General features: G+C 45.1%; 1 protein-coding gene across 2 annotated transcripts in view; it reads right to left on the bottom strand.

The window, feature by feature from the left end:
* The window catches only part of sos1 (SOS Ras/Rac guanine nucleotide exchange factor 1), a 151095-nt gene extending 141423 nt beyond the window's left edge, over window positions 1-9672 (bottom strand). For both annotated transcript variants that reach the window (XM_033025772.1, XM_033025773.1), the window contains exon 1: window positions 9353-9672. In XM_033025772.1, coding sequence (XP_032881663.1) covers window positions 9353-9439 — 87 coding nt within the window. In that variant the 5' untranslated portion in view covers window positions 9440-9672. The remainder of the gene's footprint in view (window positions 1-9352) is intronic.
* Between the last annotated feature and the right edge of the window lie 4121 nt (window positions 9673-13793).

Here is a 13793-nt window from a genome sequence, read left to right as displayed (position 1 = left end):
GCGTGTACCGATGTGGTGAAGATGTCTCTGTTTAGAGCATATTGCACACCACTCTATACTGCGCACCTGTGGCCAAACTACAGAAAGACATGTTTGCAGAGACTATAATGATGCCATGAGAACACTGCTAAGGAAACCTAGATGGTGTAGTGCAAAGATCAAAGAGCGTAGCAAGATGGTTCACTCCACGAAAAAGCCATAGTAGGTGATGGGTAATCTTTAGCGCCATTTCCTTAACTGGCTTCCGTCATGGCGTCTTTTTTTATTTCCCCCTTACCATTTCCATACTTTTTCAATAGCTGCCATGACCCGTTTGATGTCATCCTTCGCCCTGCTCCTGGTCTCGGCCCGCACCGATCTGTTGGACATGGTGTGTGTGTGTGTGTGTGTGTGTGTGTGTGTGTGTGTGTGTGTGTGTGTGTGTGTGTGTGTGTGTGTGTGTGTGTGTGTGTGTGTGGGGGGTTGAGTCTGAGAGGAGAAGCGCCGGCACCAAGAGCGAGCGAACGCGCGGACGAAAGCAAAGATCATCGAGCGGCATAGGTGACATTTCGGGTCGAGACCCTTCTTCAGACTGTCATGGGACAGAGGAACAACAGATATAGACAGTATTAAGGACAAATGAATGGAAGATATGCATATATCTCCCGTTTCCCTTTCCCTTGACTGTCAGTCTGAAGAAGGGTCTCGACCCGAAATGTCACCTATGCCGCTCTATGATCTTTGCTTTCGTCCGTCTGTCCGCGCGTTCGCTCGATCTTGGTGCCAGCGCTTCTCCCCTCAGACTCCGCCAAACAAACAAACACACACACACACACAGCATGTCCGGCAGATCGGTGCAGGCCGAGACCAGGAACAGGGCGAAGGATGACATCAAACGGGTCATAGCAGCTATTGAAAAAGTCGGCCCGAAATATCACCTAGACCTTTTCTCCAGAGATGCTGCCTGATCCGCTAATTTACTCCAGCCTTTTGTATCTGTCTTCGGTTTAAACCAGCATCTGCAGTTCCTCCCTGTACAAGGTATGTGCCGTTTTTGTGTGTATTAGCGTGTCCAGTCAGATTTGGCTTCCAGTCATATTAACAATCACGCAAGTTTCCACACACACACACTTACTTCAGCAAATAGCGACCAAGGCAATGCTGACACTGACGGGGGAAATTGATGAGGGTTTACTGAATTTTAAAAGAAAATTTTAAAAAACATTTAAAACATTTAAAAAAACACAAACTGTTCTCCCGCAACGCTCATTACACTGCGAGAGGCATAACTGAAGTCGGGTCGGGTCAGGTTTAATGAAATGGCGGAAGTTACGCTCCGCTGCTTACTACACGTCAGTCCATTGGATTTCGCAGGAGAGGACCATCTTGCTCCAATCTAAGATTTTGGTGTAGTGTTAGTAACATGTTTGTGGCTGCAGGAGTCAGTACTTTAGAAGCTATCCTAAGAAATCATATGTATGAATTCATTTGCAGGATAAATGACTCTAAAAATGTAATTATCGTGGCCTTGACAAACATAAGGTTTAGCACAACACGCTACGAATTCCAGTTGTGGAGACACTGGTATCACTGTCTCGTTGTAGGACATTGATCTTTCTTTTTTATTCTGGATTTTAAATCATGTATTGTGTTTTTTGTATATAATTTATGATGCTTTTATAAGTGATATACTAAGATTTTATATGTATTTTATGGTGTTTTGTCTGGACCTTGAGTCCGAAATAAAGTTTAATTATAATAATAATAACTAGTCTGCACAAAGAATTAAATGCACTCCAAAGCTACGCCTAAACACCTCCCAAATCTGCAACCTGTCCCACCACAGACACGAAGAATAGGAATAAAGGAACATCATCACCTTTGATTTCCTTTCCGTTGAACAGCTTCCTGAGCAGGAAACGTTTCACAGCTCTTCCATCTATGCTGGGTTAAATTCCAGAAACTTATTTCCCAACACACTCAAGGCCCAAATTCAAAAGAACAGCAGCAATATAAGGGCACAGCTCATCACCGCCTGCTGAAAGGTAATTAAACTGGGCCTGGCCGTATTTTTAATACCTTGATCACTGGCCAATACTTCCAAATTCATTTTATACCCAGACTTTTAAATATAACAAACAACTGTTTAAACTTTTGTAAAATGCAAAGTGCTGGAGGAACAGCGGGTCATAGAAACATAGAAAATAGGTGCAGGAGTAGGCCATTTGTCCCTTCGAGCCAGCAACACCATTCAATATGATCATGGCTGATCATCCAAAATCAGTAATCCATTCCTGCTTTCTCCCCATATCCCTTGATTCCGTTAGCCCGAAGAGCTATAGTTAACTCCTGCTTGAATACATCAAGCAGCATCTGTGGAGGAAAATGGAGAAGCGACAATTTGGGTTGAGGCCCTTCTTCAAACAGATTAAACTTTTGATTCCTTTCTCTCCTTGGGCAGACCCACAAGTGACAAGCAATTTGATTCCAGTCAAGTTCTGTGCATCACAAGATAGATGAAGAGGTCTGTGTAGGGCTTGCAAAGTTCTACCAGCAGCGATGCGTGACATGCGGATCGTGGACAGTGTGTGGCTTTGAGATATTTCTGTGCATGTGAAGCCATTTCTACCTCTGTATTCCCCACCCCACGGAAGACTTCCAAATAGACAGGTTAGCTGCGGAATCGCCAAATGTGGAGCAGCCAACTGAGTTAAAGCATTCGTGCAAGATGTCACTAGCATTTGACTAGTTGATTTAAATGTTGTTGCTTAATTTTTTGTATGTAGGCAGGGAGCAGAAGCACAACTAGGTGATCGGATTTCCCGAAATGTGGTCAAGGGACAGAGCGGTAAGCATTTTTTATTGATGTATAGCAGTGGTCAAGGATGTTCTGGGCCCTGGTGAGACAATAGACATGCTGATAGTACGAGGTTGGCTTGATTGGAGTCTCCGGCTACAACAACCAGAGCTTTAGGGCGTTTTGTCTCAAGGCTATTGATAATGGAGTTCAGTTCGTTCAGAGCAAGCGGGGGGGGGGGGGGGGGGTGTAGACTGTTGTCAGGTCCGTGGAACATGAACTCAGCAGGACTGCCATGTCTGAGCACCACGAGGTATTGATTAGAAAGCAGACACCGCCACCTCTATAACCTTACCCGAAGACACTTTACAGTCCATCCAATGAAGGGAGAAGCCCTCGGCTGAATGGCAGTCAGGTATGTCAGCAGTGAGTCATGTCTCTGTGAAACAGCACAGCAGTCTCTCACTTCTTCGGGGTGTCATTCTAGCTTTAAGTTCATCTAGCTTATTTTCCATGGATTGCATATTAGCCAGGAGAACATTTATTCTGTCAATTTATAGGGTAAATCCATTCTAATGTGTATTTTGATGAACAATGATCAAATCAACAATGACTCAGCCTCCCAATCTGTACATATAGAACTGTTATTTGCATTCTGCAGCGCTATGACTTTGGTTGGAGTGGCTTCAATCTGCAGCAGAAGGTTGAAATATTTCCTTCCTATCGAAATGAATAGCACTACTGCAGATGGAGGTGGGATGTGATATTGCAATAAGATTGGGTTTATGGCTTGCATGTCATCCAATTGCAGAGGCAAAGTAAAGGCAGATTTCCAAGAGCAGCCAAACACGAGGACTCTTTCTTCTTCTTTCGCTCCCACAGCCCCACCAAATGTTTTTTTGTGAGCATGAGTGAAAAAGCCCATGGATGACGCTGCTTGCTGCATTTATACCATACAGTCAAATATGCAAGGTTAACTCCATAGATAATCTCAATTGTTTGATTTATTTCTTAGGACATACACTATTAAGTATTTTCCCTGACCATCACGAACATGCAAAATTATGAGTGAAGCTCACAATTCTCCTGATCCTCAATGCCAGAGAGAAATTTTGAAATGGAGCTCCACAAACCTATGATGTTAAGACAGACTTATACTTGTCTGTCAGATCAGTGAAACCCTCTTAATATCATCACAAAACTGATTCAGTTATCATACCCTCAATTTTAAGGTTAAAGCTGGAAACCATGCCAAAAATTCATAAGCACCAAAGAAATATGGATGTCATAATCCTCTCAATTAGAGTATCCTAACAGAACATACCAAGTTATATAGATATTCTACTAATCAAAAGCTGCTTACAATTCTCCTTAAATCTTCAGCCTTCGCTAACAGGAGATACCACATTGCAATTAACTGTGATGTTTTGAACCTCAATCAAAATAATTCAATATTCAACTTAGTCGGCAAGGATGAGTTGGGAGACAGACTGTTTCCATACTGTATAACTCTCTGACTCTTTAGAAACGTTTATGAATTTATCTGCAATGTTACAAGAACAATATATTTTCAAGAAAAAGCATTTTATAATTATGTGTATGAAACATACAAAACAAATTATTCTTCATTGGTATCTTTTGATACAGTTACTTCTTCCAATTTCTCAAAATATTTATTCGCAAGTGAAATTCCAAAATAAGATATGTCATATGGCACTAAAACAATATCAAGACTATGGGAATTACATTTAACATATTCAATTACTTTAGAAAAGTATTCTAGAAAGAACTTATAGACACCCTGGAAAATAATTCGTAGAACTTAGAATTGTACAACACAACAGGCCCTTCAACCCACAACGTCTGTGCCTAAAACGATGCCAAGACCATCTTTTATCTACCTGTGCATAACCACATACCTCCATATCAATGCCCATCCAAAAGCCTCATAATTGCCACTATCTTATCTGCCTCCAGCATCAACCCTGGCAACGCGATGCAGGCACCTACCAACCTCTGTGCAAAAAAGGTTGCCCCGCACACTTCCTTTAAACCTTTCACCCCCCCCTCACCTAAAAGCTATCCCATCTAGTTATTGATTTTTCCACCTGTGGAAAAAGGTTCGGACTGTCTACCCATTCTCAAAATGTCTCTCAAAATTTTACATACATCTATCAGGTCTTCCCGCAACCTCTGGCATTCCAGAGAACAAGTCTGTCCAACCTCTCCCTGTAGCTAATACCCCTAATCCAGGCAACATCCTGGTCGGCACACATTGTTCCTATAAAGCTGCATCATGACATCCTCACTCTTATAGTCAATGCCTTGATCTATGAAGGCAGTTATACCATATGCTTCCATACTCTATAAACTTATGTTGTCACTTTCAGGGAGCTATAGACTTGAACCCCAAGATCCCTCAGTACATCAATGCTGTTGACGGTCATACCATTAATTGGATAATTCAGAACAAGGAAATGTGTGCAAGGATACAAAATGCTCCATCAGCATGTACACTCAACTGAAGTATTACATTCCATGGGTCCAATTCACAGAATTACACAATCAATCAGCACAGATGTTTGTTATAGGTATGTCGAATGATGACTACAATAATCATTTTAATTCTCAACTCCTCAGTCAGTGTCTGCGCACACAAGACTGGACAACATTAACATCTAAACAAGATGCTGGAGGAACTCAGCAGGTCAGACAGCATCTGTGGATGGAATGGATAGATGAACTGTCTTCAGTCAGAAGGGTCCTTGACCAAAAAGTCATCAATTCATTCCCTCCACAGATGCTGCCTGACCCGTTGAGTTCATACAACATTTAGAGTTTTGCACCGGCACTACCTTGTGTCAACAGAGACCTGGACTGATATATTGCAACAAAGCTTCACCACACCAAATACAAGACAATAACCATCTCCTTCTCTGTTTAACATCAGTAGATTTGTCATCATTGACATTCGATGGGTGTTATCACTGACGAAGCCGAACTGGACCAGCCACATAAATGCTGCAACTGAACACCAAATCAGAGATTGACAATTATTTTGGGTCTTTCCATGACCTTCAAGGCACAAGTCAGGAGCATGATGGCATCATATCTAGGTCAAACAACATACAAGAAACTTGACACAAGCCAGACAAAGAGCACACTTGACTAGCTCGCCTTCCACCACATTAAAACATTAACACTTTCCATAAATGCTGCAAATTGTCTCATGGTAAAGCTTCTGCAAAGTACACTGCAAAAACTCACCAAGATTTCAACAGTTATGAGCCTGTCCTACTTAGACGATTTTTCAGGCGACTGTCAAAGTCGTAGCAGGTCGCTGAAAAAACGGCGACTGGAACGGCGACTGTCAGAGTGGAACACATACACACACATCGCTTCCTTCACCAGTCAGTTATGCAGGCGGGGGACAGGGCAAGTGGGGGGGAGAGCTGTCTGAGTGAAATTCACACGGTGCAAAGCCAATGTGATGCAGACACACACCACGATGAACAGGAAGGTTGGCGCTGTAATTAAGACGGTGAAAGCACAATGTACGGGAAGGGTCACTTGTCCTTTAAAAGAGGGGGGAGAAGGGGGAGACGAGGTGGGGAGAAGGAGTGGAGACAACTTTTAAGATGCCAGAGATACATGGCTGTGAAGCTCGGCAAACATTAACATTACGGGTCGGTTATCCTTGGTTCTGAAAATTACTGTTTACGTTTTTTTCCCCAATGAGCCAATGAAATTCACCGGTCAGCAACGGCGACAACCTACGACCTCCTGGCGACCCACTACCAATGCACCTACGTCACGAGAATTCTCACTACTCTCCATGGCGTAAAAATTCTGGTCGCTGATAATTTTGAACATGTTGAAAAATTAGCGGCGACCAGAATGCCGTTACGACTTGCTGCGAGTCTGAGGGCACTACTCACGACCATGAAGGCGACTCCCCAGCAGCCACCCGCGAACATGTGGTGACCGCATAGCCTCCTGTAGTCGCTGAAAAAGTTGCCTAAGTGGGACTGGCCCATTACCTCCTCAAAGGCCATGCTGACAACGCGTGCATCCTCAAACAATAAAGAACTAAATAGATTGATGAAAAATCTAAACTCATAATTCCCGACTGCATAAACATTTCTGAGCATATGGAAATGTACAAGTTCCTCTTCAGTTATACACCATCCTGGTGAAAGATATTCACCAGTCATCATTACCGAATAAATATCCTGGTACTCACAACCTTATAGCTGTACAGAAAGACCCTCAAGAGGACTAATACAACCTTCAAGATGGAGGCTCATTACCATCTTCTCAAGGGAAATCACAAATAGGTAATACATTTCAGCATTCCCATTAAGCCTCACAACCAATGAAACAATAAGATATTGTGCCAGTGCCAGCATTTTGAAATAGCTAAAATGCTGACCCAAATTTTCCCCATTGACCTGCAAATCTTTCCTGTTCAACCTTATATACAAATCACTTTTAAAATCTGGTTTCACCATCCTTTGAACAAGTCTATTCCAGATCATAAACAAGTACACAAATTAAATCAGAAAATATTGGAAATATTCAGATCAGCCAACACACCTGGAGAGCGAAAATGAGTTAGCATTTGAGGCAAATAGGATTTCATCAGAACTAGGCAAAACTAGATATAAAACATCACATAGGGGGAAGAGTGGGGAGAACAAAAAGGAAAGTTATTAGCAGATTAGAGGCAAAGAAAGATTGAAGGACCAAAGTGGTGATGGGAACAGCTGAAAGATTGAAAAGAAAGGCTACGAATAAAGCTTTTGGATCATGAAAACGCTTTATAAACAAGTTTATAGTTCAGCTGTGTGTGTTTACATTTGAAAGCAAACTAATAACATGTAGAATGAACATCATTCCATATTCAGTTTGCTCAAGTACTTTACACCAAGATAGTCACTTCTCTTCCACACAGACAGCAAAGTGCCGCAGCTGGTAGAGCTGCTGCCTCACAGAGCCAAAGACATAGGTTCGATCCTGACCTCAGTGCTGTCTGTGTGGAGTTTGGGTTCCCTCCAGGGGCTCAGATTCCCTGCCACATCCCAAAGATGTGCAGGTTTGTAGGTTAACTGGCCTTCTGTAAATTGCCCCTCGCGTGTAGGAAGTGGATTACAATAGAACCAGTGTGAACGGGAGATCGATGTTCGGTATGAACTCAGTGGGCCAAAGGGCCTGTTTCCATTTTGTACCTTTCAATTCAATACACACCCCCAATAAGTTAAGCATGCAAGACCAATTACCTCTCAACTCAAATCTTTCCCTACAAACAGTCATGTTTTTTTTCATTTTTTAAGAAACAGCAGAGAAACAGGCCCTTTGGCCCACTGAGTCCATTCCAACCATCACATTAGTTCTATGCTATGGTGCCTATACACCTTTAACTTCCAAATTAAAAGATTTTATTGTTTCATAGGTCTAAACCTAGGCTTCAGTATCACACCAATCACATCAACTATTCACGATATAGAAACTATCACATCTCCAACAGACATCAACGGAAGGATAGTAGAGGATATGAAAACTAATTAAATTCTGTTCCATCTGGGGCCAGGCATACCAAGTAATCAGAATACAATGAATACAGAAATCTGCTTTTGTCTTTTTGTAGCACAGCATTTACTGACATGCAAGATGTTTTCTGTAATCATGGCAATGTTCTGCAGAAGCAACAATTATTTTGCAACAAGTGTCTTTTTTTATTTTTAAAAAGCCCTTACACAATAATAACAATATTAGAAAGAGAGTGTTTTAAAAGTGTTAGAAATTTGAATTTGTTTTAATAATTCAAACCGACCTTTCATTCTCAAAATTAATTCAAATTACTTGCCTCAAAATGGAATGGTACCTAACATTTTTGTTTTATGAACTGCGCTTGTGTTTTATGAAAACAATGAAGCCTCAAAACCGAGTTCTGGCACAGATTGGAGAAAATAAATATTAGAAATGTGTTCCTTAAGCATCCCCTTCAAGTTCCATATTTTATCTTAAATCACAATATACAAAATAAAGGTAGAACCTGAAGCCTCTCGTTGAAATCATTTTCCTGCTGTTCGCTGAACAGAAATCCAGACATAACCTTACAATGCGCATGCACCTTGAAAATAACTGATTACAATCACCCTACCCAGCCCCAACATATCCGAACCATCAATTATTCCAAATAGGACATTACTTGCACCGGGAAATAAACCAAAAGAGACAGATAAAACTACATGAATTGGAGATTCAGAGGGTGATCTTGAAAGGCCAATATCATAACACTGAAACATTGGATTACGTTGCTCTCCAATGAGGATGCCAGTTCAGTAAAATCAGTCAAACCTAGAAATCCAAATTTCCCGTTGAGGCAACTGGCTGCTTTATACAAGTCTTCTCCATCCTGTCGACTGAAGCGTTGACATTGATGCTCTATGCACACGCCTTTGGCTGAATTGCCACCCAAACAAAATAAAAACACAAGCCCTCCCACCCCCAAGCAAAGATACACAGCAGATGGCAGCGATACGAGAGCCGGCGTTGTGCAATGAAGGCCCTTACCTTGCGCAGAGCGGCGACCAGCAGACCCCGCCATTTAGGCGCATTGTCCTCGCTGAACAAGTCGTACTGTTGCTGCGGCTGTTGCATGGCGCTGCCTGTCCGGCTCACGGCAAGGGACGGCCCGACCTCCTCCTCGATCGCCACTCCTCGGGGGTGATCCCGGAGAATATATTGCTCTTCCAACCCCCTCCTTCTCGCCCTCCTGTTAAGCAACTACCTCTCACTCTCTCCCTCCCTCCTTCTCCCCCCCTTCTCACTCCTTCCCCTCTCACACTCCCTCCTTCACTACTCAGGCTTTGGCCGATCGCCCCTCATTCCAGTCACAGCAATAACCCCCCCCCTCCCCCCCACCCCCTCCCTGCCCCCCACCCTCCACCAACTGAAAGTTTCTGATCGTTCTCCCCCCGCCGCCGCCACCACCACCCAACCCCCTTCCCCAGGCACCCAACCCCCTTCCCCAGGCCCCCACCCCTTCGGGCTGTGCTGTGTCCTGCCCCAGGCCCGGGCCCGGCCCGCAGCGCCCCGCCCCCACCCCCCAACACTCGGCTGCTGTCCGGCTGGCGCGCGCGCGCCGGGGACACCATCCGGCTGCCCGGGCAACCGGGGGCAAGTAGGGGCGCGCGCAACGCAACGCACCAACGGCCGCCCGCCCGCCCGCGAGCCGCAGCGCGGTCTCGGCTCGAGAGCGGCGGTCAGTCGTTGCCCCGGATCTCCGGAGGAGCAGCGGGGGCACTCGCCAGCTGACCTCGCTTATATTCACACCAAATCTTCCTTCTTTTCCCCTCCCCTCCTTCTGCTCTCTTGCGATCACATACTGGAAGACAACTCCGATGCCGGCGGCGGCTCAGAAGGTTAGTTGAGGGAAGGTGTTGGCAGGGGGAAAGGGTTGGAGAAATCGCCTTCAACACAAAAATGTCCCGAATGTTGTCTTCAAACTTGAGGTCTCATCGCCACTGCGCATGCGGGCCACCGCATTTTTTTTCCACCAAACGCGGAAAAGGGAACGGTGCCCCCGCCTGCGCACTGCCGCCCGCGGAGCGTTCTGGAAAATGTAGTCCGTTCTGCGGATCTTAGTCTGCGGGCAGCGAGTTGCAGATGCTGGAGGGCTGAAACAAAAAGCAAGATTCTGGAAACGTTCAGCGGAGAAGTGAGGAGCTTCGCGTTGCACGTCAACGACTTTTGATTAGAGCCGAGTACCGTGCATTTTCAGTAATTTCCAGTGTTTGATGCGCCTGCTGCAGAGTTTCAATGAGCGAGGAAGATCCGATGCAATAAGTCTTGCAACTTCCAGTACCGGCGGCCGTACGGATGAACTCTGCGGCTTGACTTTGCTCCCGGAATCAATCCTGCCGCAGTTTGACCTGTTAAAGCAAGATCAGTGGAGACGCAAGGAACTACAAATGCTGACATCTTGAGCAAAACACAAAATGCTGGATGATCTCAGAGCTGTCAGGCAGCATCTGTGGAGGGAATGGACAGGCGACGTTTCGGGTCGGGACCCTTCAGGCTTTGTGTCTCATGCAACATTTGAGAGTCTCAGAACAGAGACTCGTATTCCGCTTGGGTAACCTGCAACCCAACGGTGTGAACATTGAATTCTCCAATTTCAAGTAATACCCCATTTCCTTCCCTTCCATTCCCACCCACCCCCCGCTGTGCACACATTTCTCCCATCTCTTAAATTATCCTGCGCCTTTCCCCTCCACCATACACTTATTCCCCAGAATCCCATATTTCCTTTTCACCCACCCCCATCTTCCCCTCCCTGTCCCCTTCCACCCATATCCCCCCCCCCCCTCTTTACATTTCACTACTCTTCTCTCATCTGACACCTTTTCACCTCAAACTTTTGTCACTTACTCCACCCATCTGTCAAACACCCCTCCCTCACCTGTATCTACCTATTACTTTACCAGGCTTTGCCCCCCCCCACCTCTCTTTTTCAGCGTCCCGTCTCCCCAACTCCATCAGTCCGAAGGGTCCTGACCCAAAATTGTCTGTCCATTTCCCTCCGCAGATGCTGCCTGACCTGCTGAGTTCCAAGAGTATCTGCAGTTTCAGAGGTGTAAAGGTATAATCCAGGAGAAATTCTTATTTTTCCCTTGAGTGCGGCAGCGCATCTGGCAATCTATATTTTCAAGTGTCAAGAAAGTTTCATTGTCATATGTACCAGCAAAGGTACCTTGAAATTCTTACTTACAACAGCTTTATAGGCACATTAATGCAATAATATACGGGAAAAAATACAATGATCAATAATCCAATAAATTAATAATCATTAATATCAGGTAAAAGATAAGCATTAATACCAAGGTAATCCTTGGACCCGATCTTCCAACCTACCTCACCGTTGGGCTGCACCTGGGTCTTTTTCGTGGTAATGTAATGCTATAACGCCATATTCTGAACTTAAGTATTTTTCTCTTTGTACCATCTGTTGTACTTATTGTATTCATGTACAGTACAATTTGATTTGACAAAAGGTTTTCACGATATCTTGATACACCTGACAATAATAAACCAAAACCCATAGCTACCGAAACAACTTAATACAAAGTTTGTCAAAGGGTCACAGAAAATGTGTCAACCAAGGAATTTACAGAAGATCAGAGCACATCATATTTTTTTGCTCCGGATTACAGCATCTGTGCTCTTCTGATGCCGTGTTGACTCAAAACATTCCTTTCTTCCAGCAGTTTACTTTTGCTCCAGGTTCCAGCCTTCATGTTCATGCTGACCAATAAAAGCCAATACCACAATGGTACATACAGGTATACCTTTTTCTTAATGGGATGTGGTTTCATAGTTTAGTTTGGAGATACAGCATGGAAACAGGTCCTTTGGCCCAACGAGACTGCACCAACCAGCATTCGCCCATGCACCAGTAATATCCTGCATGCTAGGGGCAATTTTTACAGATGCCAATTAACCTACAAACCTGCACGTCTTTGGAATGTAGGAGAAACTAGAGCATCTGGAGAAAACCTACACAGTTACAGGGAGAATGTACAAACTCCTTACAGACAGCACCCATAGGATCGCATCCAGGTCTCTGACGCTTCTTCTTGCGTTGAAGCAGCAGGCGTCTGCAGCAGGGTGATGCCATCTGGTTCAACATCCGTAGGTGCCCGCCCTAAAAAGGGCGCATGGTTGGCGCCAAGTTGAGGTTGCATTTCTGCTGCTGTCTCTGTTTGTTGCAGTTCGCCTGACTAATGTCAGTTGACAGGGCTCACCACGGGGAGGTCGACAACATGAGCCCCGTCTCTGACGCTATAAGGCAGCAGCTCTACATCTGCACCACTGTGCCGTTTGATGTAGGGTTGATATATAGTTGATGGGCCAAATGGCTTAGCTGGGGTGTAAACTGCCCAAGCGAAATATGAGGTGCTGCTCCTCCAATTTACGGTGGTCTCACTCTGGCCATGGAGGAGGCCCAGGACAGAGAGGTCGGATTCGGAATGGGATGGGGAGTTGAAGTGCTGAGCCACCGGGAGATCAGGTTGGTTATTGCGAACCGAGCGGAGGTATTGGGCAGAGCGATCGCCAAGCCTACGCTTGGTCTCACCGATGTAGGACAGCTGACACCTAGAGCAGCGGATGCAATAGATGAGGTTGGAGGAGGTGCAGGTGAACCTCTGCTGTACCTGGAAAGACCGCTTGGATCCTTGAATGGAGTCAAGGGGGGAGGTAAAGCGACAAGTGTAGCATTTTCTGCAGTTGCAAGGGAAAGTGCCAGGAGAGGTGGTGGTTTGGGTGAGAAGGGACAAATTGACCAGTGAGTTATGGAGGGAGCAGTCTCTGCAGAAAGCAGACAAGGGAGGAGATAGGAAGATGTGGCAAGTGGTGGGATCCCGTTGGTAGACAAAGCTGGAGAAAATCAGCAGGTGAGGCAGCATCTTTGGAGGGAAGGAATAGGCGACGTTTCGGGTCGAGACCCTTCTTCAGACTGATGTCGGGAGGGGTGGGGGGGGGGGGCTGGAAAAAGTAAGGAAGAGGCGGAGACAGTAGGCTGTGGGATAGCTGGGAATGGGAGGGGATGGAGGGAGTAAACAGGGACTACCTGAAATTGGAGAAGCCAATGTTCATACCCCTGGGGTGTAAACTACCCAAGCAAAATATGAGGTGCTGTTCCTCCAATTTTTGGTGGGCCGCACTCTGGCCATGGAGGAGGCCCAGGACAGAAAGGTCGGATTCGGAATGGGATGGGGGAGTTGAAGTGCTGAGCCACCGGGAGATCAGGTTGTATATTGCAAACTGAGTGGAGGTGTTGTGCGAAGCGATCGCCAAGCCTGAGCTTGGTCTCACCGAGGTTGATCATGCGCTGAATAATCCAACCGGATTTTTGTTTGGAAGTGGAAAGAGATAATAGAAATCGCATTCATTACAATGTGTAAAAAGAGATGAGATACTGTATTGCAATTTTGATGCATGTCATTGTGGT

Source organism: Amblyraja radiata, chromosome 8 (assembly GCF_010909765.2).
Source record: "Amblyraja radiata isolate CabotCenter1 chromosome 8, sAmbRad1.1.pri, whole genome shotgun sequence".
Taxonomy (NCBI): domain Eukaryota; kingdom Metazoa; phylum Chordata; class Chondrichthyes; order Rajiformes; family Rajidae; genus Amblyraja; species Amblyraja radiata.
This window is presented reverse-complemented; position numbering and strand designations above follow the sequence as displayed.